Raw genomic sequence first — 27,349 nt, 5'->3', positions numbered from 1 at the left:
GCAATGATGTACCAGAAGCAACAAAATTCAGATGAGGCGTTTTTTGTGTGATGGTACTAGGATGTGTTGTTTTAGTGGTGAGTATGAAGGTGTAGTCATTAATCACAGAGAGTGAATGTAGGAGTATATACATCTATTAGCAATATGCAAAGAGGAGGAAAGGAAATTTTTTAGTTTGTCTGCGGCTAGACTGATGCTGGTACCCAAGTCGTTGTGAAAGCTCTCAGTCATGTTTCTATAGTTGTATACGAAGGCAGCTGATCTGTCTGGAGGGACACCCGATGACTTGAGCTGTGAAGCAACTGGGCAAGAACATGAGAGTTTTCCTAGCAGGACTTGCTGCAGGACCTTCATTCCTTCTGATGTGCCAGGCTTGCACAAACCCCACCACAGCACATAAGCAGTAGCAAATAAGGCTGTACTTTAAAGGAGGGTTCCTGAACTGAGAGGGGCACAAGAGGCAGCGGCTAATCACTCCTAGCATTTTCTGCACTTGGAGGGTTGGGAGTTGATCCTGGTAATAGATGGTGAGCTGTGGTTAATGGGCACTGCAAAATGGGGAGGGCTGCAGCGCAATCCCTCCTTGCTGGAATAGCAAGGAACCAATGAATTTTTCAGGAACCAAAGATATCCTGTGCCACTTTTTGTGGCGTAGCAGGATTTGTTGCCAAAATGCCAGTTTTGCCACTTGGGCACGTAGGAAGACCTGTCCATGTGGAGTCCTGTGAGCACTGGTAGGTACACGCTGCAGACCGCGCCTGTCAATGACATACGGCCTGCAAACTTCCCTTCGTCTATAACCACATAAACCCAGTGAGGTCCTACAGAGGCACTGCTTGCCTGCACCTTACGGCGAATGCTTCTTTGCCTTTTTGTGCCCTTGTCCTTTTCAGTATTCTGGAGGAGTGCTCACTGCAGTAACATGGGCCAGTGTCACTCTTATTACTTTACCTGTTTTATCTTTTGTGAAATTGAGCCTTTAGCTGGAATTGTCTGAGCTGCTGCTCCAGCAGTCGGTTAACTGTGAGGCTCCTTGAGCTCATTTCTCTCAAGTAATTTGATTCCCACGTGCTCACTGAGATTGCTTTTTCGCTGAAAGAAAGCGGGGAGGGTGTGTGTGTGTGTATGGGAGCAGGCCAGAAATGTTATGGCAGACAAATGTAGCTTAGAGATAAAAACAACACAACAGTGTGTTTAAAAAGATCCCATATCAGTTTATCTCCCTTTAACCCAGTCCTATAAAACCGAATGTTTTTGTGTTTGAGAATCAGAGACACAGGGCCTTTTGTGCTGGTGCAGGGTATGGAACAGGAAGCTAAATTCCATCCTACCTCTACAAAAAGCCAAGAGGGTAATCCTTTCATTAAATTTACCAGAAATGTGTGTAAAATGCTAAAAACATATTTTTTTTTGTAATTGTGGTCATAAAAGCTTTCTATGGATTTTAAGGTGTTTTCTGAAATCATACACAAGATTCAAGTATTTTTTATTTTGGTTGCTGAACAATTTCTTTTACATTGTGGTTACTTAGGAGTAATTGAACACCAGTTTTGTAGATAAGCTTCTATATAAGACTGGTTAGTAAGGCAGCAGTTTCCTAAATAATGAACAATTTATTGAGAGATTTATGATTCTATAAAATTGCTAGTGTGTTATCACGGTTTTGGGCAAAGGCCCTACTGCAGGGGAGTGAAAAACAAGTCTGAAAAGTGAATCTTGCTGGAGGGAGGATTGTTCTGGAAATAAACCATTCAGTGCATAAACAATGGTATATCAGTTGTCTGAAATATGCATTCCTCCCTCTGCATGGTGTTCATTGTATGTCCACGCAGACCTACCAAACTCTGGGCACAGCACTTCTGTGTTACAAAGTTGTGGTTTGTTGGATAAAATATTGCTAATTTGAGCAGACTGCTCAGAGGTCTGTTACTTCATATGACCAACATCAGGCTTAGGGTTCTGTTAGCGTTCATTAGTTGGTGTTGTAAGACACGTCCCTTGATGATATCAGCAGCATTATTAAATGTCGTAAGAATACAAGTTCCTAGCAGCAGTGGAAGTATCCACAGAAACAGTTGATGGATCTTGGCTAATTTTCCATCTTGGACCTGGGAGTGGGGACAAATAAATACATCTATACTTTATTGAGAGATGTGGGGAAAGGAAGCTCATGCTAAATGTCAGTGTTACCCAACCACTGACTATTTCACCTACTACTGTTGCTACGGATTGTTGTCATTTGTGACTTTAAAAGAGTGTATGTACCAATAGAAAAAATCCTTACAAACTGAGTTCAGTTCTGGGCAGTAATGTTTTGAGGACAAAGAGGGGTAGAGGGATTTTGTTTGTTTTTTCATCTAGCACTGCACGAGTCCTGAAAAGAGTTAAAGAAGATATAGATTTTGGAGGATAATGTGCCAGGTCAAAAGCGGGGTGCATCTACTAATATTTGCAGTGTCTGCATTTTCTGTTTATGTGCAACATTGTTGTATAATGTAAAAAAAAAAAAAAAAAAGTGTATGTATGCAGCTGTATGCCAGTTTTCATGACTGTTTCTGTCTAGAGCCTTTGCTTGCTTGTACATTGTGCCTGCAGCTCCACCTCTTCAAAGGCTGTTCTATTAATCTAACCTACTGAGGGCTATTCATACAGCTTATGGGTTTTTATATTTAAATCCTCACAAAAATGATTTGCTGCCCTCAAGTTAGGAATTTAAAGGAAAATTAAATTAAGGCTGCCTAAGTAATGAAAGCATCTTTAGATTTGATAGATAGAGACCATCAAAGCAAAAAGACTGTATCCCTAGAAAGATTTCTGATATTGTTTAGTGCTGGGGGGAGTTGCTATTGCTAGTATATCATGCAGGATCAGGCCTTAAATTCATATGAATTCATATGCTTATGTTTCATGAATTCTTTAATTTCCAAAGTTGTTTGTTATGTTTTAGGTCATAAATTAAGAGATTTGTAACTCAAACATTTTTATCTATATGAGGCCTATGGCATTAGGATCATAGTGTTGTATAGTTTTGCTGACAGATGGATTAAAGAAAGATCTCAAGCCTTAAGAAATGTCTGAATTTTTCTTGTGTGCCATGAGATGTAAGCCTAGCATTTGTTACTGTGATATGTTATATCATTGCCTGCCTAGTGTGACATGTGTATAACTCTATTGTTTCTAGTGGTCTTGTGCTGTGGACTTCTCCTAACCAGACTTAAAACAAAACAAACAAAAAAACACCTTGGGAGTGTTTTAGGGGACACCTAAATAGTGTCCCCTAAAACTTCTAAACAAATCTTTCGAATAGGGTGGTCACCAAATGTAATCTCAAACCTAGTCCAAAGAAGGTGGGTGGCAGAATCCAGATTTTTATTTTATTATAGGTGTGTAAAATGTGTGCCTTCTATTTATTTCTCATTTCTTTTGTCTTTAGGTTTTCCAAACGAGCCTGCAGCTGTCATTGCCCTTAACACTATTAAGGAATGGTTAAGCAAGAATCACAACGAGGTATGAAATAAAATATAACTTTCCCAAATTTTTATTTATGAATATGGACTTTTGGCTCTGGAAATGTAGAAAGAGTAAACGCCAGCTTGAGCCTTGAAGTGAATATTTAGTCTAAAACAAATGAAATCAGGTTAGGACAATGTGGCTGGGGGAAGACTGTTATATTTAAAAAGCTACACTGGAGTTCAAGGGAAATACCTTTGTTTGAAACCATACTGTGCATTTCCTTTGTATTGTAATCTTTCCTGGCAAAGTAGAAGACTATTCTCTTTCTAAGCTGTTTCTGAGCGTCACAGTTTTCATCTAATAATGAGGAGATTCTTGGAAAGGAAATGTGTATAATAGTTGTCAGTGGAAACAGTCACCAAAGGTCAGTAGTGTTCCAGAGGTCACTTTACAGTAAAGAGCTGTATGATAGTATTTCCTATTTTTATTAATTTTTGGTTTGCTTACAGTTAAGTGTTCATTTTCCCTGAAATGCTTGCTAAACTTGTGACACAACTGAATTTTTAACAGAACTGGTGTTCTTCCAGTGACAACACGATGGTGATTATTTTTACAAGACAAAATGCTTTCAACAGAATGATATCCATATCTTTCCTTTCTAGTTTTTTTTCTTGCTCTGGTTTTTGTTCTTAGCAGGCTGATAGTTTCTAGCATTGAATTGGAGAATTCAACAAAGAAGTGACAGAATATTGTAATCATTGTGTCTTGAACTGAGGATATGCCTGTTTCCTGGTAATGACAGTCAGCAGGCAGATCTCAGCTAAAGTTGTTCAGTATTTTTGTATGAAGGTATTTAACAAAGCATGGAGTGGAGAAACATTAGGTACAGGAGCATAATTAGTAGTATATTTCTTTTATTGATGTGTTTTGGGGGCCTTATTTTTAAGAGATTCTGATAAACAAGGGTAGCGATTTAGTAGGTTGTAGGAGTTTTTTGTTTGCTTTTTGACCAACTTTGAGCCGAAAGCAAATAGCATGATGAGATTTGAATGGTAAATTGAGATATTCAAACCTGAGTGCCAAAAGGTACACCAAGAAATGCGCATGTTTGGATAATGCGGTATGAAGCACTTAGCAGCTTTCTTTTCGTAGATTAGATATTTGAGCAGTGAAGCAATTTTGGATGGACAGTCATCTTTAACACTAAAGATGCCTAAGTGTCATCTTATCAGCCTAACTATAGGCTTATGTTTTTTGAAAATGGAGTGTTAGTGCCTTACTATATTGTAATTTCATTTGGTTGCATTTTTACTATATAATGGAAGAGGCTAAAAATCTTTTTTTTTTTTTTTGATTCTGGAACTAAACTCTTCTCTTTCAAAAGCTGAGTATGTGTTGTGTATATACCCCTTAATTACTTTTTTCTTTGTGGTTATTACAAAAAAAAAAATTATTTGGTAGACTGCATATCAAATGTGTAGTTGTTTTCTCAGTGAAAACTCTTTTCTGGAGTATTTTGCTCTGTAGTTCAGCCGTTGCTTCTCAGATGTAAGACGACTTTCGCTTCTAATGTACACTTTGAGTCTTCCCTTTTTCTGCTTCTGGCCTGACTTGGCCTGCAAGGCCTTGTATGCCCTGCATGTTCCCTCTTTCTTACTTTCAGTTAGTGTGTGTGCTGCTTCCCCTTTTTTTTTGGTTCCCGTCGTAGGCTTCAGGTGAGTTCCTTCCCTTGTTTTCAGAAAGGTTCAGCTCTGTCTTGGAAGGAGACTTGCGGTTCACAGCACAGAGTGATTGAAATGGCAGTGTTGATCGTATATGTTCTTGTCTTTTATCTGAGCTTTAAGCACTTTATGCAAATGTGATTGAAATGCACAAAATTCCAACACATTTGTGGTTGCACAGGTTACTGTAAACTAGGAACACCGAATAAACATGATTCCTCCTTCCTCACTCTTATGTGTTCCCTTCTATTTCCTTGGTTGTCTTGGCACTCTAGCTCTAAACCTACTTACTCACTCCCCACAAATTCCAATTTCATCTGTATTCTTTTTAAGTTAATAGTTGTAGTTTACAAAGTTTGGATAGTGAAAGGAGCACAGGCTGTCCTGACCACAGATGTATTGTTAAAAATTATACTATTACGCTTACATCACAGTTGTTTTTTTTGTCTTATTTTTGTTGGTTTTGTTTTTCAATTTGGATTACTATAGTTAATGACTGTAGTATTAAACATTTCTGAACACCCTGAATCGAAATGTCATGATGTTGAGGTCTCATGCTATTTGGTGTACCTGAAGGCATACGTATGATCAATTTGCAGCAATTATTACCTATCAGAGAATTCAGAAGCAAAGTCAAAGAGCTAGATTTCAGTCAAGATAGGTTTCGAGGGCAGGGTTATCCATAGCTTTGTACTTTCTTGTACAGTGGTTTCTCTCTTCATAAACTGTTCCTGCAATCTACTGTCTTGAATTTTAGACTGTGGCATACTGGCATATTTTACATGTCATAAGTAGGTCAGCAGCAAAATAAAAATATTTAGTACTTCTACTGAAGACAGCAGTAATTTATGCAGTGAAAGGGATCTTTGAGAAGCATACAGTTGTTGGGTTCCTGTTTAATGCTTATAGGAAGGCGTGTATAATTCAGCTATATTAAATAAACTGCCATAGCTCAGTGTCAGGTGTTGTTCTGACCCATTGTATTTTGCATATCTTTATTCCCTTGGATTAGGTTTTGGGCTTTAAGTAGTAATACTGTACATCACCCAAACTTTTCCCAAAAGTAGCTCATTGTACAGCAACCAAAATGACAGGGACTTTTTAATGTCTCAACAATATAGTCTATTCTTACTGCATACCTTGTGATATAGACCTTTCTATAAACTTTGCTCATGAAGACAGAGCAGCTCCAAATACAGCCACTGGATATTTAAATGTATTTAACTCACATGTTCTAGCCTAGGAGCAAAACCTTTTCCATTTGCTGTGAGGCCAGCTTTTCAGAAGGCTGCCCATGTTTCACTCCTGTTATGTCTAACCAGAACCACTCCCTTGATGCTGGCTGCACTATCAAAATGGGTCAGTGTCCTGCTAACAGCCTCCTTGCCTGAACAAGAGAGGCCTTTTGCTTTAGGCTGTGCTGAAGTTCAATGAATCAGTTGCCTTCTTCCTTTCCTTCCTTCTTGTGGAATCTGCCTTGTCTTCACCTGAGAAATCCTGTCCAGGTTCTGCTCCTTCTGTCACAAAGATGTTTGGCAGCCAATTATCCCTGTGGTAATGTCTGGTGCTGGTTGTCCTAAGATCTCAGACTCTGTGTGTAGGGTGTGTATTGAATGAACGCATGAAGTTTTAGTGCAAAATAGAGACCGAAATGGTAATCTGCTCACTAGGAAGTGTGCCTACATGGCAACACACTTAGCAAAACCAAATAGGTAAATAAGATAGAAACCTGACATGTTTGTAAGTCTCTTGTTGTGCTGTACAGCAGCTGTATCTTATCTGTATTTCTGCATCCCAGGAAACTGTGACAAATTTATGAAAGATAAGGCAATATCGTTGTCTTCTCCTCTCTACCTTCATGTAGTGCTTTGCCTCCTCTGATGCTAAAATGAAGATTTTATCCAACCTGATATTAATTCAAAATACAAAGAAATCAGTGGCTATGTTCCTAAGTCTGCCTGGGGCCCTGAAAATAACCTAAATGACTCCCTTATTGCAAGCTGTGTTAGAGTCCTCGGAAGTTCTCTGTCATAGTATTTGCAAGAAAAGTGATTTACAGTTAATGAAAGGTTTTCTTATCCAAGTCCATTGTTGTGCTTGACCCCTCAGGTGTTTGCATAAAAACTTATTAGCATGCTTAACTTCGATGTCACTCAGATGAATGTCTCATTACCATGCAAATGGAGTTAGCGCCTTTCTGAGGTTAATTGTTACAAAGCAACAGGGGGAGATCTATTGTAATTTACTGAACGCCAAACACCAGCTAGGCAGGGCAGCAGCCATCACAATCTAGCAGCCTAAAACTTAACTACTTAAAGTCCGCTAGGGAAAACAGCAATATTGTAAGTAATGGTTAGTACTTACTTGGATGTAACACGCAGCACTGTTCTGGTTTTGAAATGCAACTCTAAGTCAAACTAATTTCTGGCCATGTTTTACACCAAGGTCTGCTGACTTGCAGCCAGAGGGCAAATCTAGTTTAGAAGCTGGTAAATGGTGTTACACTGTAAGCATAGAAATCCCTCGGAGCAAGCTTGCAAGAATGGCAACAGTCAGCACTACTGGGTTAATTTACTGCAGACCACCTAGGCTATCTCTTTAGCAAACTGCATTTTCACATTTCGCAAAAGTGCTCTGAAGGTTCAATAGAATTCTTCAGAGCACAAAATAGAATTGGATCCCGTTCTTTAGGAATTATACACTGGCATTCATTTAAAAATGCACATTAAGCTCTTTGAACAATTTGAAATGTTTCTTTCTGGGATAATTTGGCAAGGTCTGAGATACTGCCACTTGACTTCCCATAACATATCACAAAGGAAATGTGACACCTTTAAATACTTAACCTCCCCCCCGACATTTTAGGAGAGGTGGTGGTATTATGTTTGTTGGTGCTTTTTTTTTTTTGTGGCAGAACATTTGGAAAGTTAGTAATTGTTATTTGCTTGTACTTTAGGATCATGCTATGTGTCTTGAAAGGGTGAAAAATAAAAATGCTCATTGTATGCCTTACCTTATGTCACTGACATGAAAAGCCTCAGGACCTTTTCCCTGCTCAAGAGAAGACTTTAATTTAACAGCACATTTAGCTCAAAGTATTGTTCTTTCTCTTGCACAATATCTCTCAACATTTATTACGTCCCTCAGTAGAACAACAACCACAGAAGTGTGATTGCAATATATGCTACATTGAAATAACTGATGCAGATTAAAAGCACATAGATGGAAAATAAATCAGCACATTCCTGATTCCTTTTCATTAGAATCACTTCTGAAAAGAGACTTTCTTACTTTGCCTGAAGCACAGTAGATTTAGATTTTAGCAAGTAGTTACGCGCATCATCCCAGTGTGGCAGTGTTTGTCCTGTCTCCTCCTCCTTTCCCTCCCCTCCCCCCCCTCAAAAATAACATCTGCATTTCCAGCATAACAGGGTGAGCAATGTAGTCCTGGTACAGGTGAAATTAGTGTAACTCTGCTTTCAGTGGCTGGGGCAGGATCCCAATAGCTCATTCCTTGTGACCAAAATTCTCAGGAGGAAACACCTGGTTTCTCAAGTTAGGCACACCACAATACAGATGCCCTGCACCTGTGCTTCATTTTGTACTGGGCTTCATCCAAATCACGGTGGTATTTTCCACTTGGGAGATAGTTCAAGTGAAATTACCTTTCCTGTGCACCACTTCCTGTATGTGCATGTACTTGGCCATACACAAGGAGCTGGGATGTGGGAGCTGAGGAAACGTTCGCTGCAATGGGACACGTGGAGGTGACTGCAGAGACTTGTATCATCTGGTTTGGAGAGAGGTGGATGTCCTTCTGGAGAGGGACCTGGGAGGACAGTGCAAGGAGTTGCCACTGTTCTCCGTTGCGTAAGGCAGAGTGGTACAGGCATGCCTGAGTGAGCTTTCCAAGCCACTAGAGCTTTGTTCAGGGCACACTAATGTGGTCACAGCATCATGTTGCATGCAGCTCTCTACAGGTGAGCATGGCACCCCGTGGTACCCCTCCAGGTACCGCGTTAATCTGGCAGTACCTGTGCTACACGGCAGTGTGTTACGTAGGTATATATGTTGGAGGTGTAAGTCACCGGGGAAGGATCACTGCTCACGTCTGTCCCTTCAAAATTGGGTCAGGCGGCTAACAAAGTTTCTTTACCTCCTGAGCCCATCAAAACATCAGGGCAACTCAATTTCAATATTTTTGTAATGTGTGACTGAGAGGTTGTTTCACTGTATTTTTAACTTTCTCTCCCCCCTCCCTTTGGTGGTCCCTTCAACCTAATTTAGGCTCCTCATTCTTCAGAGACAATTAAACCAAGTGGCATCTTGAGATGAGGTCTTGTCTTTATCTCTGCAGAAGGATGCAGATGGAGACTGTGTCTTAGAATATGTTGTCTGATGTAGTTTACTTTAATGTAAAGTCAGTTATATTCCACTAGGCACAGCAACTAAATTTCTACATTTATTCCAGAAAAGAGTGGAATAGCTAGGTGACAATATTTAATTAATGTAAGCAAATATTTTTCTAAAAAATGACCCAATACAGACAATTCCCCCTAAGGTAGCATTACTTTTGGTTTTGGGCAGCTAGTTTTCACGCTTATGGTTTTACAGTTGTCAAAAAAAAGAGAAATTTTTTGGGGAAAAAAAAAGGCGCATATATTTATGCCTAAGGTGATGTCTTTTATGACAAGTTTGGGCCTGTGCTGACATGTATTTAGTTTCAAGTATATTTATTACTTAAACCCATATTTTGAGAGCTTTATTTTTCTATTGAGCCACTGACAGATTCTCAAGGACAGTAAGGGTGCCAATAAAAATTCAGGCGGCTATTTTGGTAGCTCTTATATGCCACTATCATTTGATTAACATAATCCCCCCTCTCCCCCCCCAACACCGTTCTCTTGGGTAGGTTAAAAAATGATCTCCTTTCTATTTCTACATTCTAATTAGGTGGTAATCATATGCTGCTCTGATTGAAATGAAAATCAGCCATCATGCCACTGTCATCTAGCTGAAGTCGAGGAAAAAATGCTTTTCAACTTGCACAAAATTAAAATGATTTACTCGCTCTCTGTAGCTGCTCTCTCAGTGGGCTCAAAGAGATTCAGTGCTGTCCCTAAAGCCCAAACCTAACGATATCATCCCAACAGACAAGTCATTTTCTGAAAAGATAAGTAAGCTGCCAAGGCAGTGATGCTTTCTTATATGTTCTTCAGACTGCTATTCAGGTGGAAGGCTGATAAAGCAAAGCAGACAAAGCCCATATTCATTATACACAATACTTTATTTATTAAACTTAACAAGCTTTTGTTACTTTTGATACAGCTATTAAGGGAAGGCAGGAAGGCATCCCTCTTGGAAAAACATGTTGGAGCTCGTGATTGCTGTGGTTGTCCCACGTGACATTTCTGTCACTCACTTGTGACCAAATACAAAACCTTAAGAAGGGAATAAGGGGGGAGACATGGCTTCCTGTCACCCCATCCCCACCCAGACAGTTGAGGAAACCCACTTCTATGCATACCGTAGATGTCTTTAATCAATACATCTTTGTGAGGATTTAAATACACTTAGTGTACCACAGAAATAATGTCTCCTATAACTCCAGTTTAGCTAATTAATGCCACTAATACAAGACAGGTCTCTGCATGGGTTCTTTTGTGTTTACACTAGTTAACCATCTAATAATTGAAATTTGCCAAAGCATTTATTCCTTTTATCCTTACAATTTAACGGCAGTTATGATAGCAAGAAGCTGAATAGTTACAAATGTCTGTAAAGCATGTAGGTAAATTAACAAAGGGATCTGTAGATCAGAGTTCTTGTCTTGTTTCTGATTTGTCCTCTTGCTTTCTGTATATTTGGAGGAGCCTGGTTGCTGTAGTGAGGACATATAAGAACAAATTCCAAAAATGTTACTTTTTTCTTTCCTGTTACTTCTTGTATGACAAAAAGATCATGGTAACATCCCTTTATTTCAGCATTGGCTTTCAGACAGAAATCCCAATAATGCTAACAAAGAGGCCCAGCCTTACTTTTGGGAAAATTTAGTCATTGTAGCTACATTTCAGGAGGCAGTTTCCTTTAAGTTGGCTTATGCTCCTCTCCCTGTGGATACCTGGAAATAAATAACAATCTGTTTAGTTCTTGTGAGATATGTGGATAAAATACTTCACGAAGTAACAGAGAAATTGCTGTTAGAATCTGGTTTCAAATGAGGGAGAAAAAAATAGTTGTAAATGTTTTGATATACCTTCATGTCCTACAGAATTGTATCATGTGTTGTAGCTGGATTCTAGCAGGAATTGAGCAGATGGGGGAAGAGGAAATGCAGGCAGGAGAAGGTTTGCCTTTGGCTCTGTGGAGTGTTGCCAGGAGGATCCCATGATGAAGATGGAGCTTGGGGAGACTCAGTAGAAAGGTGTGAGGCATGCCCTCCTGAGGATGGGCACTCAGGGAGCAGAGCACCCAGCCTCCCGCTCTGCAGCCTGCAGAGGATGTCAGATTTGGGGTTTCCTTGGGCTGCAAGGTTATCAGCTCTTTGAACCAACTTAGGTGAAGTGTCCATTGGTCTTTGCAGATGAGGAATGCCAGGCCGTGCCCTCTGAGCCTCTCTGAGTGCCCTGGAAGTGCTTAGCCCTGCACCCAGCGTGTGCTGGAAGCACATGCGGCCACGTACCAGCTGACGGCTGTGCCGCCTGCCTGGCCGCAGTGCACAATGCAGTGCTGAGTGAAACCGCCCTGCTGGCACGGGTAGCGGCCCTAACGCGCAAGCCAAGAGCACACGCTTTGTTCTGCTGGCACTTTCCTGGCATCCTGCAGAGCGTACGATGTCTGCTTTTTGGTGCTCTGTTTCCAATAAACTCACGTAGCTGTTTTGCTTCTGGAAAGCTGCCGCCTCTGTTCGATTTAAGCTCTGTTCTGCTGCCTACAGTTTTGTCCAAGTAGAATGTCCAGCACGGCATGTGAAGGTGAAATAATAAAATAGAAAAATACTTTAAGTGATTCTTAGTTGAACAACCATCTCATATCATGCTATGAGGGGAGAATCTGGTGCAAGGTAGCTAACTGTAAAGGGAATGTTTTCCTAAGTTTTATTCTGTCTTCCCATCTAAGATTTTTATCTGACCAATGCCTACCATCCTCTCCGAGCACGTTGGCCATCAGCAGTAGGTTACAATCAAATCTATGTAGGATGAATCCCGCATGGGATTCTTATAGCCAGAGTGCATTCCCTGTGAGGAAAAAAAAATGAGTTTATTGCTGCCAGACTACAGCATCTTGACATATAGTTTGAGATATATGATTCTGACATTTAATAGGTTAGATGATATTGGCCACATACTTCATAGGTTCTGTATCATACTGTATTCCTGGGAAGGTGAAAAATGAGTCTGTCTACTATATGTGAAATGACAGAACAAATGAGAAGAGCGCTGTGGATGTGGGGAGCATTGACAATAAGAACATGTTTAAACGTGGGAATGACTGACAGGCTTCCAAGATGAAATACCTGTTAATTAATACAGAACAATTTGTTTAAATACAAAAGTGAGCACAGATTAAGGATGTGTATTGCCTTCTTACTTAGCCTTCAGGACAGATTATTCGACTCTTCCATTTTGGGGGGATTTATGAAAAGCGGAGAATAAATTATTCCTAAGGTGAGCTATGATATTGTTTCCTTTAGTAGCAGCAGAGGTAAACAGTGCTTCCTGAGAAGAGTTTTGGGAAAAGGCTACAAAAAGACTCCTGCTCAGATTCTCACCTTGCTCCTAACCTGTTCTCCCTCGAGATAAGAGTGAAGGTTCATATTTACTACCACAGGCTGTTAACTGGCATTAAATCTAAACCAGGTTCATTTAAGTCTTTTTTTTTTTTCTTTTTTTTTTTAAACCAAAAAGACATGCTTTGGGACTGGTAAAGTAACTAGAAAACAGTCAGTGGCTTAGATGACCAATACTGGTTGAGGATTAAATCAGAATTAAGTAGGTTAAAGAGCAACATAATTGTACAGTTGAACTGGAAGTCAGTGTGGCAGAGCATAGGTGTCATGTGCATGTGTAATGCTGCCTTGTAAATAACCAGGTTGGAATTGCCCATGTCTCTTTCTTTTTCCCTCTTTCCTCATCCTGATTCAGGAGTGCATTGTAATATTACCAGAATTGAACTGTGTGTACTGGAGTTCTCCTGAATTTGGGATGCTTTTCTGAACCATCAGTACTGAACTTTTCTAAGCGAGCATATGTCTTGTCTTGGCTATTAGAGTAAAAATACCATGTGCTAATATGCTGCTGTGTTCTTTAGTACTGTAGTCTTAGGGGAAAAAAAATAATCTAAGAACCAGCAGCTACATGGATGATCAATGCACAAGAAATCCAGGGGGATAGGTGTGTCTTTATGGTTTCTACCCCCTGCAAGGAAGTACAGCCTTTCATTAGCCCATCTTTAATCATGCCAGATTTGATGAGGTGTGAGGAAGGGTTTTTCAGGGTCTGCATTCTTTCCTGTTGTCTTTTGTCCAGCTTTTCAACACACCAGGGCCTGTGTATTCAAGCCTCAGTCCAGCTACATGTTCTCGGCTCAGGGGGGAAGGGTTTTATATGCATCTTTCAACCTCTTTTGCTGGAAATGTCACCTTTCATCTCACCTTTGGGTTTTGTAAGCCAAAAAGTTAAAAAGCTTTAGCCTTCTAATTGCATATTCATCTTATCCTTTAGTTGAGATGTTAATTTATAACTGTAGCTTTATTCCCAAAGTACAGCATATTTGATTAATTTCATTAATTCTTTTTAATTTTCTCTTGTTCTGCAACACTATACGTCAAATGTCTTTTCCATGTGTGGAAGAAGTCTTTGAGCTTGCACTGCTGCTTGCTGTTTTGAAGTGAATGCAAAACCTTGCCCTAATATGAAAGAAACTTATCATACAACACTTTGAATTCCCTGAACTCAATCTTAGAACCTGATATGTGTTAGATGATAACCTCTTGCCTTTGGGCATTTAAACAAATGTCTTCCTTTGGGAATTCATACTAATAATATACAACCTGTATGATGATAACCTCATGATGGGGGAATATTTCAGAAGGCACAATAGGAATTACATGCTTTAGCCCTACTGACTTTCCTTGTGACTCTGTTGCGTCGATGCTCTGTGTTCCCTGTTAAAACTTCTCCCTACAGATACCATATTAAGTTCATTAATATTTACAAAGCAAACATATTTCCCTCCAGACAGTTGAAGCACAACTGCCCTTGATTTTTTTTAATTATATGTGCATCGATACAGCTTTGGAGATAGCTTAAGTACAAAATCTAATTAATATGCATACTTATATTTGTAAAATACCCTAGGCGTGTTTTTTTTAAATACCCTAGGCATGTTTTTTTTTTTTCTCTAAGAGTGTCTTTATGGGATGTATCATATGAGAATAAATCTCATTATAACTACAGGTTTCTTATGTGTGAATGCTCTTAGGATGGGGTTTGAGTCTTCATGGAAATTTGTAAACTGCCTGTCACACTGTTGGTACTGACGCCCCTATTAGCAAGGTGGAGATGTGGATATAAGGAACTGCAATAGCACAGATGATCAAAGATACTTGTAATTCAAAGCTCTGAGTGTAAAACTAGAGGGTAAGCTTCTACAGACTAACAGTAGTTCTCAAAGCTTTCCTAAATTTTAACAGAGAGAATTTTTGCAGCACAGTTGCTAATGAGGAAGGGCAGGCATTCGTATCTTTAATGATGGCAGTGTTGGCATTTGTTAGGGGAGGTAGATGAAAAGAATGATTTGGCTCCCATGTTTAAAGTGTAAGTATTTACAGAAAGAATAGTTGTATGTTTACTAGCACTTGTGTTGTTGCAAGCATGGTGTTTCAGATTCTGCAGGACTCAGAGACAGAGATGTATTTGAGGGACAATCCCATCACAAGCAATTTATAGCTATGGTATTGCAAAAATAAATCTAGCTTGTGTGATGCCTCCAAATAGTAGAAGCTGAGAGAGAAATAAGTAACTGTAAGATTTTTGGAGACTATTAGAGAATAAAGAATTCTCTATAGACAGATAATAACAAGTATATATATTGCTCTAGTGCTCGATTGCCCAATGAACTGGGATTTCCAAGTAAACGGTCAGTAACCTGTCATTACTGGCAATTTCTGGTCACTGTCTAGGTTTTGTATGTGGGGAAAGAAGGGTTCTGCTGTGATCTGATGAGCAAGGGTCTGGCAAAAGAGGGCAGATGCCTAGCAGTGGACAGCCATGAGCAGTACATGTGCTTTTTCCCTTTGGTCAGGACTGGGAGTAGGCAAGAGCAAGGTAGGCTGACATGGTGTCTTGTACCTAGAGTATTGCAGGAACTTTAGGAGTGAAGTACTGAGAAGCTATTTGATCTGGTTTCTCAGTTCCCAGATAGCCTAGTTGAAAGGGAAAGCTGCAATAGACGTTGAAAGCACAGTGTTAGCTACTGGGCTTTCTGAGGCTTGCTGGTGGAAAAAGTTGATTTTGGATGTCCTACATATCCAGAGTGGTTGTGTAGACTAAAAATGAACCCTTGATGTAAGGATCTGGCAGGTTCCGTGCTTCTGGCTCTCCCCTCGTTTGTACTTTCCTTCTCTTTGCAGGTTTTTCCTTTCAGTCATCCCTGCTCTGCCCTCTGCAAATGGCAAACTGGTCTCTCTATTCTGTGCTCTGTTGCCTGGACATTTAACAAAGCATTTTGCATCAGGAGAGAGGAAACAAAGAGTGTACCTCTGCTCTGGGTCTATCTTGTGTTGCAGCTGTTGTTTTTAGGTAGGATTTCAAGTCCAGCTGCTCCTTACTGACCCTGTGGGAAGTGGCAGGTTGAATCAATTATTTGACATGCACATTCTCTGTTGGCAGGATTCTCGAGAGCCTTATAACGGCACAAATGATGTTACTTACTAGTGCAAAAGAAAGTTACAATTGGGTATAGCAATTAATATGCAATTAGGAAGGCATTCTTTTCTGTCCAAGTATTTTTTTATTGTTATTTTTAGATTTGAATTGACTGAATGGTTGAAGAATTCCTTTTGGAAAAAGGGAGGGTTTAGTATTTTTTCTGCATTAGCTTTGATTTTTTTTTCCTCCTGCAGGGACACCGTTACAGCACAGACAGCTGTTACGTAAAACAAAATTGGACTCGAAATACTGTCAAGCAACTTAGTGTCTATGAACTATAATGCAGCCCTCCTATGTCTTAATGATGCATTGTTTGTTATACACTGCATTACTGCTCAAACCTACATCTGTTTAGAGAAGCAGCGAGATTTGAACTTAATTACAGGATATCTCTAAAAAAAAGTCTATACATGCTGTGAAGGTATCTTGGTAACTCACTGTTGTTGCTGCCCGTGCTGCTGCCCGGCAGGTTGCAGAGCAGGAGGGTTGACAGGCGTTAGGCTGTGGGCATGTTGAGATGTCAGCATTATCAGAAATGACAATGTCCGTGAGAGAAAGAAGAGAGCAGTCGTAAGCCCCCTTCAGCCGTCGGCACCACTGCCGAGGCTGCCAACAAGGGTGTCAATTTGTGCCAGCTCCTGGAGCATTTTTTGCAGTGGTGACACTTGCTGCTTTGGAAAGGGATTGAGACAATTGGTGCATTTCATGCGGGCCACCAAGCAGCCCCTGCTGCTATCTGCGTCACCTGGGCTGTGTTTGAGCTAATGGAGTACGAGCAAAAAGGGCTCTATGCTTTATGATAATCTCCTGAGCTCTTGCATCTCAGTTGCAGACTACATTAGAATTACATGGGTGCTAAATAAACTTAGTAGTTTAGAGCTGTTGTTTTTTTTTCCTGGTTTATTTTCTCCTGTTCTAGAAAGGTGGCTTTGAAGAAATGTTCTGTGGTTAATGAAAACATCTATGAATGTAAAGCTTTGTCTCATGTATACTTTAGAAAGTTTCATCAAATGAAAATATATGGCAAGTATAGGGTCTTGCTGTCTGGGTGACCTCTGTGGGCTCTTGCTAAAAGAGGTCAAATTGTATCTGTGAACTTAAAACCACAACTAAACTAATTAACATGGTAGGAAAAGGTTAGCAAATGTGATATAATTATTCATAGAACTGGGTCATAATTTCTTTTTCAGTTACTCTTCTAGCATGTTGCCACACCACAGTGCTTTCCATTAATAATGAAGACATTTTGGAGAAATAGTATTAGCAGCTGGTTGACTGTAGTTAATTGACATATTATTGTATTCCAGCACATTCTGTCAGGGACTGCTGTGAATGGCTTAAAGGCCTCTAGAAAGAACTTAAGCAGAGATAACCAAAGAAGTTATTTAACTTTAACAGTTCTCCAACTCTGTATACCCTGATTCTAGAAGGCAATTTACTAAAATACATAGAGAATTTTGGTTTAGAAAATACTGATGTAATGGTCTTAATAAATTTTGTCTGTGGGGACGGCACATAAGCTCCTGTAGGAGTAGGGCAAGGCACTGAGCATTCAGAGTGTTTTAAAATCTGAGTGACTAAACGACATAAATCCATTTACTTATGGATTTAATTCTGGCTGCTTTGTCAAAAATTGGAGTAATGAATTGACAAGGAGTTTAAGAAATGAACCATGTATGTAACTGAGGCATGCTTATTACTGTCTCTTCTCCCCCTCAAACTTAACAGAGCTTAAAATGAATGAATCTTTGTTTTTAGAATGAGGACTAAGAAGGGAGTCTGCATGAAGGGGGATGGGGGTTACTTCTTGAGAGAACAGTTTTGTGAAACAAGATTAGTAAGGGGATAGCAAGCCTTTCACCTCCAGGTCACCAATTCAAATCCAGACCATTTTGTTATTGTCTGAGAGCTTTTTAGCCTTTGCACCAGCCTGGCCTGTGTAGAATGAGATGCAGAGTGTGGTTTTGGTCCCTATCACAGCTGATGTGACTCTAGTTGTACTGATTAATATTATATTTAGAGTCTGATCCTGAGGTAGCAGCACCCAGCTGGAGGTTTTGGTATGCTCTCCAGAGTAGCTGGGATTAAGCACAAAATAGAAAACGGCAGCCTTTAGTGCTGCTAGTTTCAAATGTTCATGCACATTTAAAGGAATTTCTTCTCGGATGTGCTTATGGAAGGAAATGGAAAGCAAGAACTTCAAAGGAACTGAGCTATTTGATCACAGAACATTTTATTGTGCAGTTAATTACGTAAAATAGGCTGAGCTGAGATAGAGTGCTTAGTGATTTTTTTGCTGCGTGTATAATTAGATATACTGAGCTGTTTCCTCAGCTGGTGTCAGTCTGCTGAGCTGTATTTAAGTCAATTTGCATCAGCTGAGTAGCTGGACCCTAATATTTAAGGAAGCATTGACTGTTTATTATGCCACAGGACATGCAGCCAACCTCTGTACCCTAAGGAAGCTCAGGCCAGGATGTATAAAATAAGAAACATAGCACTGTCTTCATTTTTAAAGTAATGATGGGCTAATCTCAACCTGCAGCACTTTTATGTGATGCTTATTTGAATCTATAGTGATAGGATATAGAGGTAAATAAGATGTTTTGGGGATGTACTTAAGTTTTGGTACTTTGGAAAGGAACTTGTGGTGAAGGGTTTTGATCTCTGTAGGCTGTGACCAGGGGCCAAAAATAGCAGGTGTGGAGAAGTTTAAGGTCAGGGGAAAAAAAAAAAAAAAAAGACTGAGCTCTAGAAAAGCTCATATTATTGACTAATGTAGGAATAAAATAGTAAATGAGGTAATGGTAGTTGATAAGGAACAGCCAACACCACTCTGGTCCTGCTTTCTGTTCTTTCAGAAATGTTTTACATATTAAAAACAGGGAAACTCCCGTATGCAAGCTTCCAGAGTCTGGTTTTAAAAGACACCACTAAAAACATCAATCTGCCAATGTTTAAGAATTTAAGTTTGAGGCCAATGATACTCTGATGCATCCTACAGCTGAAAATGCAGCGATCTGGAAGAGTAACAGCATTCTGTATTAATTAAATGGTTAGAACAGTACTTCCTTTGAATACTGCTCAAGACATCCATGAATATTTTTAGTACTGTATGCCTTGAAGTGCCCAGTTTCTTGCACTCTGCTTATATGTTCAATACTGCCAGAAACAGGATCGACAAGCATTAAAATCATTTTAGAGAATGTCAATGTCTAAGTCACTGGGAGTAAAAGTCTGGTTTTGTTATTTGAAATAATCATGGATATCCTGTCTTCAACATTAATTCAAGAAATAGAGACTTGTGTCAGTTGAGAGACCTGACTTTACCATCAATATACACGTGGTAGTATTTGTGTGGTGAGTGTGTGAGACTGCTTCCTCTGTACTTTGCACCCAGTGAGTAGCTACTTTTCTGCACCAGAGAAGAGCTGTTGGGTCTGAAACAGCATGATAAGATTAATGGATTCAGAAAAAGTGGCTGTGTTCATCTTGTTCCATTCAGAATAAGAAGAAATATCATTCCTTATGGCCTGAATAGTCTTGTTGTTTGTTCTTAAATACTGATGCTTTTTGATAATCTCAGAATAGTTATGCTATGATCAGAATTGTATCTTCATGCACAGGGTAGGAATGAGTTGTACAGCTTCTGAAATAATTTCATTTCACTTTCCTGATTATGTGTGGGGATTCAGTAATAGCCTGCATTCCTCTGTGGTGTGAAAGCAGTTTAGTTGAAAAGTTTATAATATACCTAGTGATTAATGAAGTAACAGTCATTTACCTCAGAACTAATTCTGCTTAGAAAAGATGATTTGCCTCACACTAATTATTTCTGTATTGTCCTTATTTGCATCACAAGCATTTCACTGCTCTTCATCTTAACTTATTAAATCCTTCTTGCTCATGCATGAATCTGGACAGCTGGATACCACTAATGGGACAGCTAGTGCTACCCAGTGGTCTATAATCAACATTCTGTTGCCACACATTAGCATCACACCACATGCCTAAAAGGACTAAAAATTTGACTTGTGAAGCAACAGCTGATTAGTGATGATTAACAAAAAGACTAGGGGGTGGTGGATATTGTGTAACACTGCTTCCACCCTTTCAGGATCCAGCAAAGAATGGCATATCTGGAATGTCAGTGTGAACAAAAATAAATGAACCATTATCTAAATGCTTCTATCACTAATCATTTCCCTAAAGTTGCTTAAAACTAAATGCATTTAATAACATTTAAATAAAAACAGAGGTGGAAATTATAAAATCATGACAAAGAAGGTGTGTCTATTTTAAATAAAACATATATCAGTTTGTTTATCTGCAGTGTCAAAGCAATATAAGATGCCATAACCACGATAACTATATAAAAATATCATATGACTAAATATACCTTAAATGTCTTGCAAAATACAAGAGACTCCCACACACTGAGGTTAATTTGTAATCTGTAAAGAGAGAGAGTTCATTTTAGATGCACAGTGAGATACATCAGAAAAACTCAAGTTGCAGCAGTCAATATCGAAAGACCACTGAAAAGTGCATTCAATGGCTTCTGTATAACCTGCTTATACCTTTGTAATAGCTCCATTTCTTCAAACTGCTCCATATGTGTAACCTACAGAAGTAGGCAGAACTATTTGCACTTTGATGTTTTGGATGACAATGCTTGTCTTTATTAAAAAAAAAAAAAAAACACATGCACACACACGCCCAAACCCCCTTCCAAGGCTGTGTGAATCCACCAGTTCGTGTTTTTTTTTCTCATCCTGGGAACTTAGTATATTTCTCTGTTCATCTTCTGCTCCTCTAGTGCTGCAGATTGGTCAAAGACAGGAAACAACTATTTCTTCTTCTTGCTGAGGCAGGATTTTAAACGGAAAACATCTTTGCTGCCTGCGTTCAGGTGGTATTGGTATTAGAAGAATCACTTCGTTGGGAAATGCCTTTTGTTGTGTTTTTACAGTATTCCCCTTATTTCAGATTCCTGCCCCCACAGCCTAAGATCAGATGTAAACAGGGGCATGGGGATGGAAGCCATTCAAGCAAGCGATATGGCGTTCCCTTGGTCCAGTAATGCCACAAGTCCAGATATGGTCTCTGCTTACCAGGAATTAATTTTGTATTTTTTTTGGGGGGGCAACAGAAAAGAAGATGTAATATACCCATGTCTTTCACATCTGGTAAGGGTTAAAAAGCAAGCAATAAAAAAAAGTCACGAATATCTAAATATTATACAAAAAAGTGCATAAGTTACTCTCTTCCTTCTGTCATACTCCCATTGGCAGCTAGTAAAAAGGCAGAAATATTTGCTTTAAAAGTTGGAAAGTAGGTGAAATACTAGTTGCTGCTCTCTTAGCAATAAACCACAAAGTGATGTGAATTACAGACCTGATGGTGCACTTGTGAGGTGACTGTAGACAGAGAAACCTAATGCAATCAAAGTGTACATAAATAGCCTACTAATGCACAAACTGCTTCAGTTTATCATTGCAGTGGACATTATTAGGATAATTATTTTATCTTTCATGACTTGTTATTCTGTTGTGCTGTTATATAAATCAATCTAGTCTAACTAATATGTTTTGAGGGACAATTTTCATCTCTTCTTACAGAAAAGGATTATTGTGGAAGGCAGCCTCATTAAAGACTTGTCACTTCAGAGATCTGGTGACAATAAACGCTTGGCTGTTCATTTACTGGCAGGACATGTTTCTGTTAAAAACAAAAGCAATACAGGAAGTGGCATGTAAAAAAAATTGGCTGTCTAACTTGGTGTCTTGGATGGTTCTATTTCTTGTCATTTTGCTTCAAAACATGTCAAGTTGGGCTTCAGACAATGTCTTTGGGACGTTTTGTTTCACCTTCGGAAGCTCAGGAGGTGCTTCTCTAAAGTATATAAAATGCAGATCATGATGGAAGGTGAAATTAATTCTTGACCCATGTCTTTTGTTTACATCTTATCACTTTGCTATTTATTTGTTTGATTGATTGAAAATCGGAATGTGAAGTTGTACAACGAGATCATAGTTCTGTGCTCCAGCAACAGTGTGCTCCTGTCCTGCTCCCCATCTCTCATCCAGCCTGGAAATACTCATGTGTGCTGGGAATTGTGGCTTGGTAGCCAGGGTCTGGTGCTGCTGGGCTAGCTCTGGTGGTGGACAAAAACAGGGCTTTTCAGTGATGTGCAGAAATGTTTTCGGGCCACCTGTTTGTTAGCATCACTCAGAAAGGCAGTGTGGATGGATTTGTGTTCCGCTGTGTAAGAAATGCATCTTTTCCTTCTTCTGGAGAGGTCTGTGTGCAACCTGTGTCCCTGCAAGTTGTGGTGAAACTTCAGGCTCAAAGCAAGGTGTTAGAGCTGAGTTTAAGAGCCACTCCTGCCACAAGGATAAGGGCACCAAGTCCTGAAGTCAGAAAAGCATTTCTAGGCCTCCAGGTTATGGTTAGTTCCTTGCTGTGTATTTCTTGCTCCTTTTTTCTGCCTCTCCCTAGCTTAGTTACCTTCTGTGTACCTACACAATATATGACGTTTGGGTGGAGAAGGTTCTCTTGTTTACTGTCTTTCATTTTCACTTCATATGCTGTAATAAAAAACAGCAAAGTGTTGTTTGTACTTGGTAGACATCTGTGTATGTTTTGTGCTTATATATAAAGTGTTAAGGCTGACCTGTGAATGTCATCAAACATCCCCCTCACTCCCAAATTGTAATTAAAATTGCAGTGACCTTAGCAAGTACTGGGGTGACATATTGTTAAGTATATGTTGTACTGTATAGGCCTTTGAGGGGATCAAGGACTGTAGTCCAATGTAGTCCAATGGTTTTGTATACCAAGAGAGAAATCAATTAGTTGTGTGTTGCCTTGTACTCTCATTTAGTATCAGACCTAAGTTCTTTACGATGATCCGTGGTCCCTCTGACTGCATAAAGGTACCATATAGGGTGTTTCCTATTTCACGAGAATACTGAAAGGGTTTTCTCAAAAAGAAAAAAAAATCCACATTAAAAAAAAACCTCCTTGTGGCCTAAACATTTTCCAGATGATTATGAACAATCAGCCATCCGTAACTGCCACTGTGAACACCCAGTTAAATATATTTCACCTTTCCCATGGGCACATGGATCTTTCAACTATTTACTCAGCTTGTTAAATGGAGAGTTGCATGGGAGAAGAAATACGAGTAGGTCGTGCTAACTTCAGAAGGGAACAAATTTAGTGGAAGTGAAATTCCAGTGAAAGTCATGCTGGTAAATGTATACAAATGATTGTGTGACTGAGGTGTTTTGAGTGACTTGCATACACCAAAGTAAACATTGCAGCTCATCATGGCCTTAACAAGACTTGAAACAGTTGCCATATACACCTGTTGTGTTAAATTAGTTGTGTTTGTTTGTTTGTTTTTGTTTTTGTGATTTATGACTTTACTAAATGTAAAATAGTAATATATTTCAGTAATATATTCAGTAATATATTTTCAGTAATATATTTTTGACTAAACTGACCTGGTTCTCAATAATGATACGAAGCAATGCTTCATCGTTGTAGTACAAGTCATGCGTGAGAGTGGTGACTTTATAGAATATTTGTCAATAAATTTTGCAGATTTTTTGGTCTCTGGGGCAATAAGAATCAAGCAGTGCTTGCTGATTGGTCTGCATGTACCAGTTCTAGATGTATGTGTAAATAACAGTGGCCAATAAAAAAAAGCTATAAACAATAAAATATTAAAAGGTAATTATTTCTTCGGCTGTTTCCTGTGAACAGAAAAAAATCAGAGAAGTGACATTCAGATGTTTAGAATACAGTAAATTCCAGCTTTGTTGTAGCTTTGCTTCCAGTGAAAATGAGTCAACAGGGAGGCCATAGGCTTCTTCATGGTGGAGCATAGATCATTACGTTTGGTAAAGCCTTCTGCAGAGGCCTGCAGTTTTGGGTGGGTTTGGATGGAAATGCATGGATACTTAAGTTTTTGTTGTAGTAAGCCTCTGGGTGATGGTTTGGGGATTTTTAGGTCTGATTATTGCTAAAACATCTACAAATTTTACATTTTAAACTTAAAAAAAAAAAGGTAAAAATGACTATGGTGATAGCTTCAATGTGCGCTGTATGGCAAGCACTTGAACGCGAAGAGAAGGCACCCCTAGAAAATTAGATCAAAACCTATTCTCTGGAATTCAGTGTTTTAGTAGCGTTTTGCATCTTTGGAATGAAAGTAGAAGAACACAAGGCGTTGGTTATTATTGTAATTATAAGCTCAATAAAGATGACAATAGGCAGCAAGTTTAAGCCAGGTCTGCCAAAGTGCTCCATGTGACAGCTCCTTATACTTGTCAGCAGTTTCTTTCCAGAAGCAATTTACTTTAGTGAACAAATTCAGCAAACGAACACTAATGTATTTGCATACAGCAAAACAGCAGTGACTGGCAGTTGTTGATAAAGATGCATCACCCTCTGGTTTTGTTTCTCCTCATCCACATGGAGGTGAACTGGCAATGTGTAGGCTTTTTATCTCTTCCACATGGATTGTCTTTGTACAATGGCAACACTGCAAGGCCAGGCACTCATTTCTCATTTTGTGTAACAGTGAAAAGAGTCAATTATTTCTGATGCTTCAGAGGCTGGTCTTCTGTAAGAAAACTTTAAAAATAAAAATAAAAAAAAATGTAGTGGCTACATATTAAAGGGCTCAATGGCTTTTCTCAGTGTTTTTCTGTACCTCCCTCATCACCCCTCCCGTCCCCCCATGAAAGAAACAAAGCTGCAGTTTTCAGACATTCATCATGAACATTAATTATTTTACTATCTTTGGCTTTCAGGACTAGGAGATTATGAGGAATGTAATAATCATCTTGGGTTTTTGAAAATGGTTCATATTTAATGTGGTTAAGTAGGAGTACTGGGTCAGCGAGTGAGGGGAAATACATACCAAGAGAGTTCATTGGATTTTGGAATAAATATTTTATTTCATAAAGCACTCCTTAATTACATATGGGTAAATACATCTGGGGAGTGTGAAGTGGCTGGGTCTTTGTCCCCAAACTTCTTTTCTGGTCTAGGCTGGCAAAATCTTTTCAATCCTGAAGTAAAAGTTTGGGGAACAAACTGTGATTCATATAGTGCAGAGTTATGAGTTAGTTTGATTCTTTGTAGTTCTATTTACTTTTTGATGTAGGACAAGATACCTTCAACGTTTTGCAGCAGCAATGCTTGCATAATAAAAGCTTTAACAAATGTATTAGTTGTAAGAGACCTAAATGCAATCTCCCTTCTGAAGAAATCCTAAATGAAGTCTTCCTGTACTGTCATTATTATGGAAGGATGCTACAACGAACTGATAATTACTTGTCCAGGCAGATTTATAATTTAATTCGCATACTGATTCTTTTAGAAGTGACACTGAAAATATTCCTACCAGATGCCAATTTAAAATCATACCTAGAAACCAAACCTTACTGTGAAAAACACGACAGGATATGTCTTTCTGAGTAACATCAAAGATCTCTAGAGATAAGTTGACAGGGATGTTATTTAAATCTAGAGGTATCTAATCTCCTTGTAGTAGAAAACTAAGTTTTCCAAACAGTGGAAGAATTTGAATTTCAACTTCAACTGTTGAATAAAATATGTAAAAGAATAATTTTTAAAAATATATGGAGACAGTGCACAAATGAAGAAAGTCTCTCACCACCGAAGTGTAATTACAGTATCACTGCCACTTCTCAGCTCCTGGCAGTGAGGCTTGGACAATTTATCGCATGTAAAGACCAGGCACTACGTGACATCTAATGTATAGCCCATTTATACAGCTGTGCACTCTGGCCCCTGTCAGGATATGATTACAACTATATCTCAGCAGATTTTCATTGCTGAATTGTATACTACAAAATTCCATGATAGAATTGGACCAAATTGGTCCAGAAAATTGGTGTGGTGTTGGATTGTGTCTTGAAATTTAAATCTGAATTCCCTGAATCTGGAAGTTAGCGCTAGCAAATTTGCCAGCTTTACTTGTACAGTGATTATTACTGCTATATTGTAGGAAGCTCTCTGTGCCTCCAGACAAGGCATGCAAGACCTTTTACTCTACGGGAGTAATGGTAAGGAGGATGTTGTCTGCTAGTATTCTCTTCCTTTTGCTCCTTATATCTCCGTAGCATAACAGAAGGTCAAAATGGACAATAGAGTGGAGTCATCAGTGAATTATTCTCTTTCACCTCTGAGTATGTTGCACAATTTTTGTAATTTCCTCAAGGATTATTAAAACCTCCCTTAAGACCAACAGGAAACTTCTGAAGTTTTGGGTGAGTTTACCATCCCCTTTTTCTGCATCAGTTTAGGCGGATGCAGCTTGTTACTCTATATGAAAGATAAAGATACAGCTTACATATGGACTGTATAGGGGAGAGGATGTTGTGATTTAAAAATAGGTTATTTTTCTGTGCTGAAAGTCTCCATGGGTCTGAGAGCATAGTGTATATTTTTTGACAACTCTGAAAATTGCCTGCTCTTAGAATATATTTGTAGGCATGGTGCCCTAAAATGAGGGGGCACAAAGCCTTTAACTGTTTTTGTTTGTTTGTTTGTTTTAATAGATATAGTTAAGTCAAAAGCAGTAGCAGTTTGTGTTACTTTTTCCCACAAGTTCAAGATGTTCTACAAAACATTCGCTTGATTGTTTTGTTGCTACTGTTGGTCAGATGCATACACATCTCCCTTCCGTGCAGCTGGCTCTCTGGTGCTGAAGGTGATTTTTGCACAGGTAGGACAGCAGACAGGTGACTGTCTACATCTGAGAAGAAAGTCACAGCTGACATTTTGTGTCAGTTCACACTAAAATAATCTGTTGCAGAGGGTTCAATTTTCATCTCTCAGAGCATTTTCTGCTTCTGGGGAGGGTGAAATTGAACTGCTCTGTGGAGAGAAGGCTCCCTTTTTCCTGAGCAGGTGAATTGCATGACTCTGGTCACTGTGGAAGTTCTCCTGAATTGAGCTAAGCGAGATGGGCAAGCAAGCTCTTGAAGAACAATCAAATAAAAGGTGTTCATGTAGTGCCTTTTTTCCACCTCTGTTTAGAAGCAAGGTGTAGATTATCTTGCTGTGGGATAAATTATTTCAGAATACTGCCTGTTTTCTTCCTTTGCCAGATAATAATAATAATTACTATTACTATAATTATTATTATTATTATTATTTATCCCTGTGTTGAGATTAGTGTGAACTCCAGAAGAAAATTCA

General features: G+C 39.1%; 1 protein-coding gene across 3 annotated transcripts in view; it reads left to right on the top strand.

Moving 5' to 3' along the window:
- MACROD2 (mono-ADP ribosylhydrolase 2) overlaps positions 1-27,349 on the top strand; it is an 861,378-nt gene that overhangs the window by 603,732 nt on the left and 230,297 nt on the right. For all 3 annotated transcript variants that reach the window (XM_040553148.1, XM_040553147.1, XM_040553146.1), the window contains exon 8: positions 3,434-3,507. In XM_040553148.1, the coding sequence (XP_040409082.1) occupies positions 3,434-3,507 (74 nt within the window). The remainder of the gene's footprint in view (positions 1-3,433; positions 3,508-27,349) is intronic.

This window comes from Cygnus olor, chromosome 3 (genome assembly GCF_009769625.2).
Source record: "Cygnus olor isolate bCygOlo1 chromosome 3, bCygOlo1.pri.v2, whole genome shotgun sequence".
Taxonomy (NCBI): Eukaryota; Metazoa; Chordata; class Aves; order Anseriformes; family Anatidae; genus Cygnus; species Cygnus olor.
Note: the sequence above shows the minus strand (reverse complement) of the source record. Positions and strands in the feature narration are given on the sequence as shown.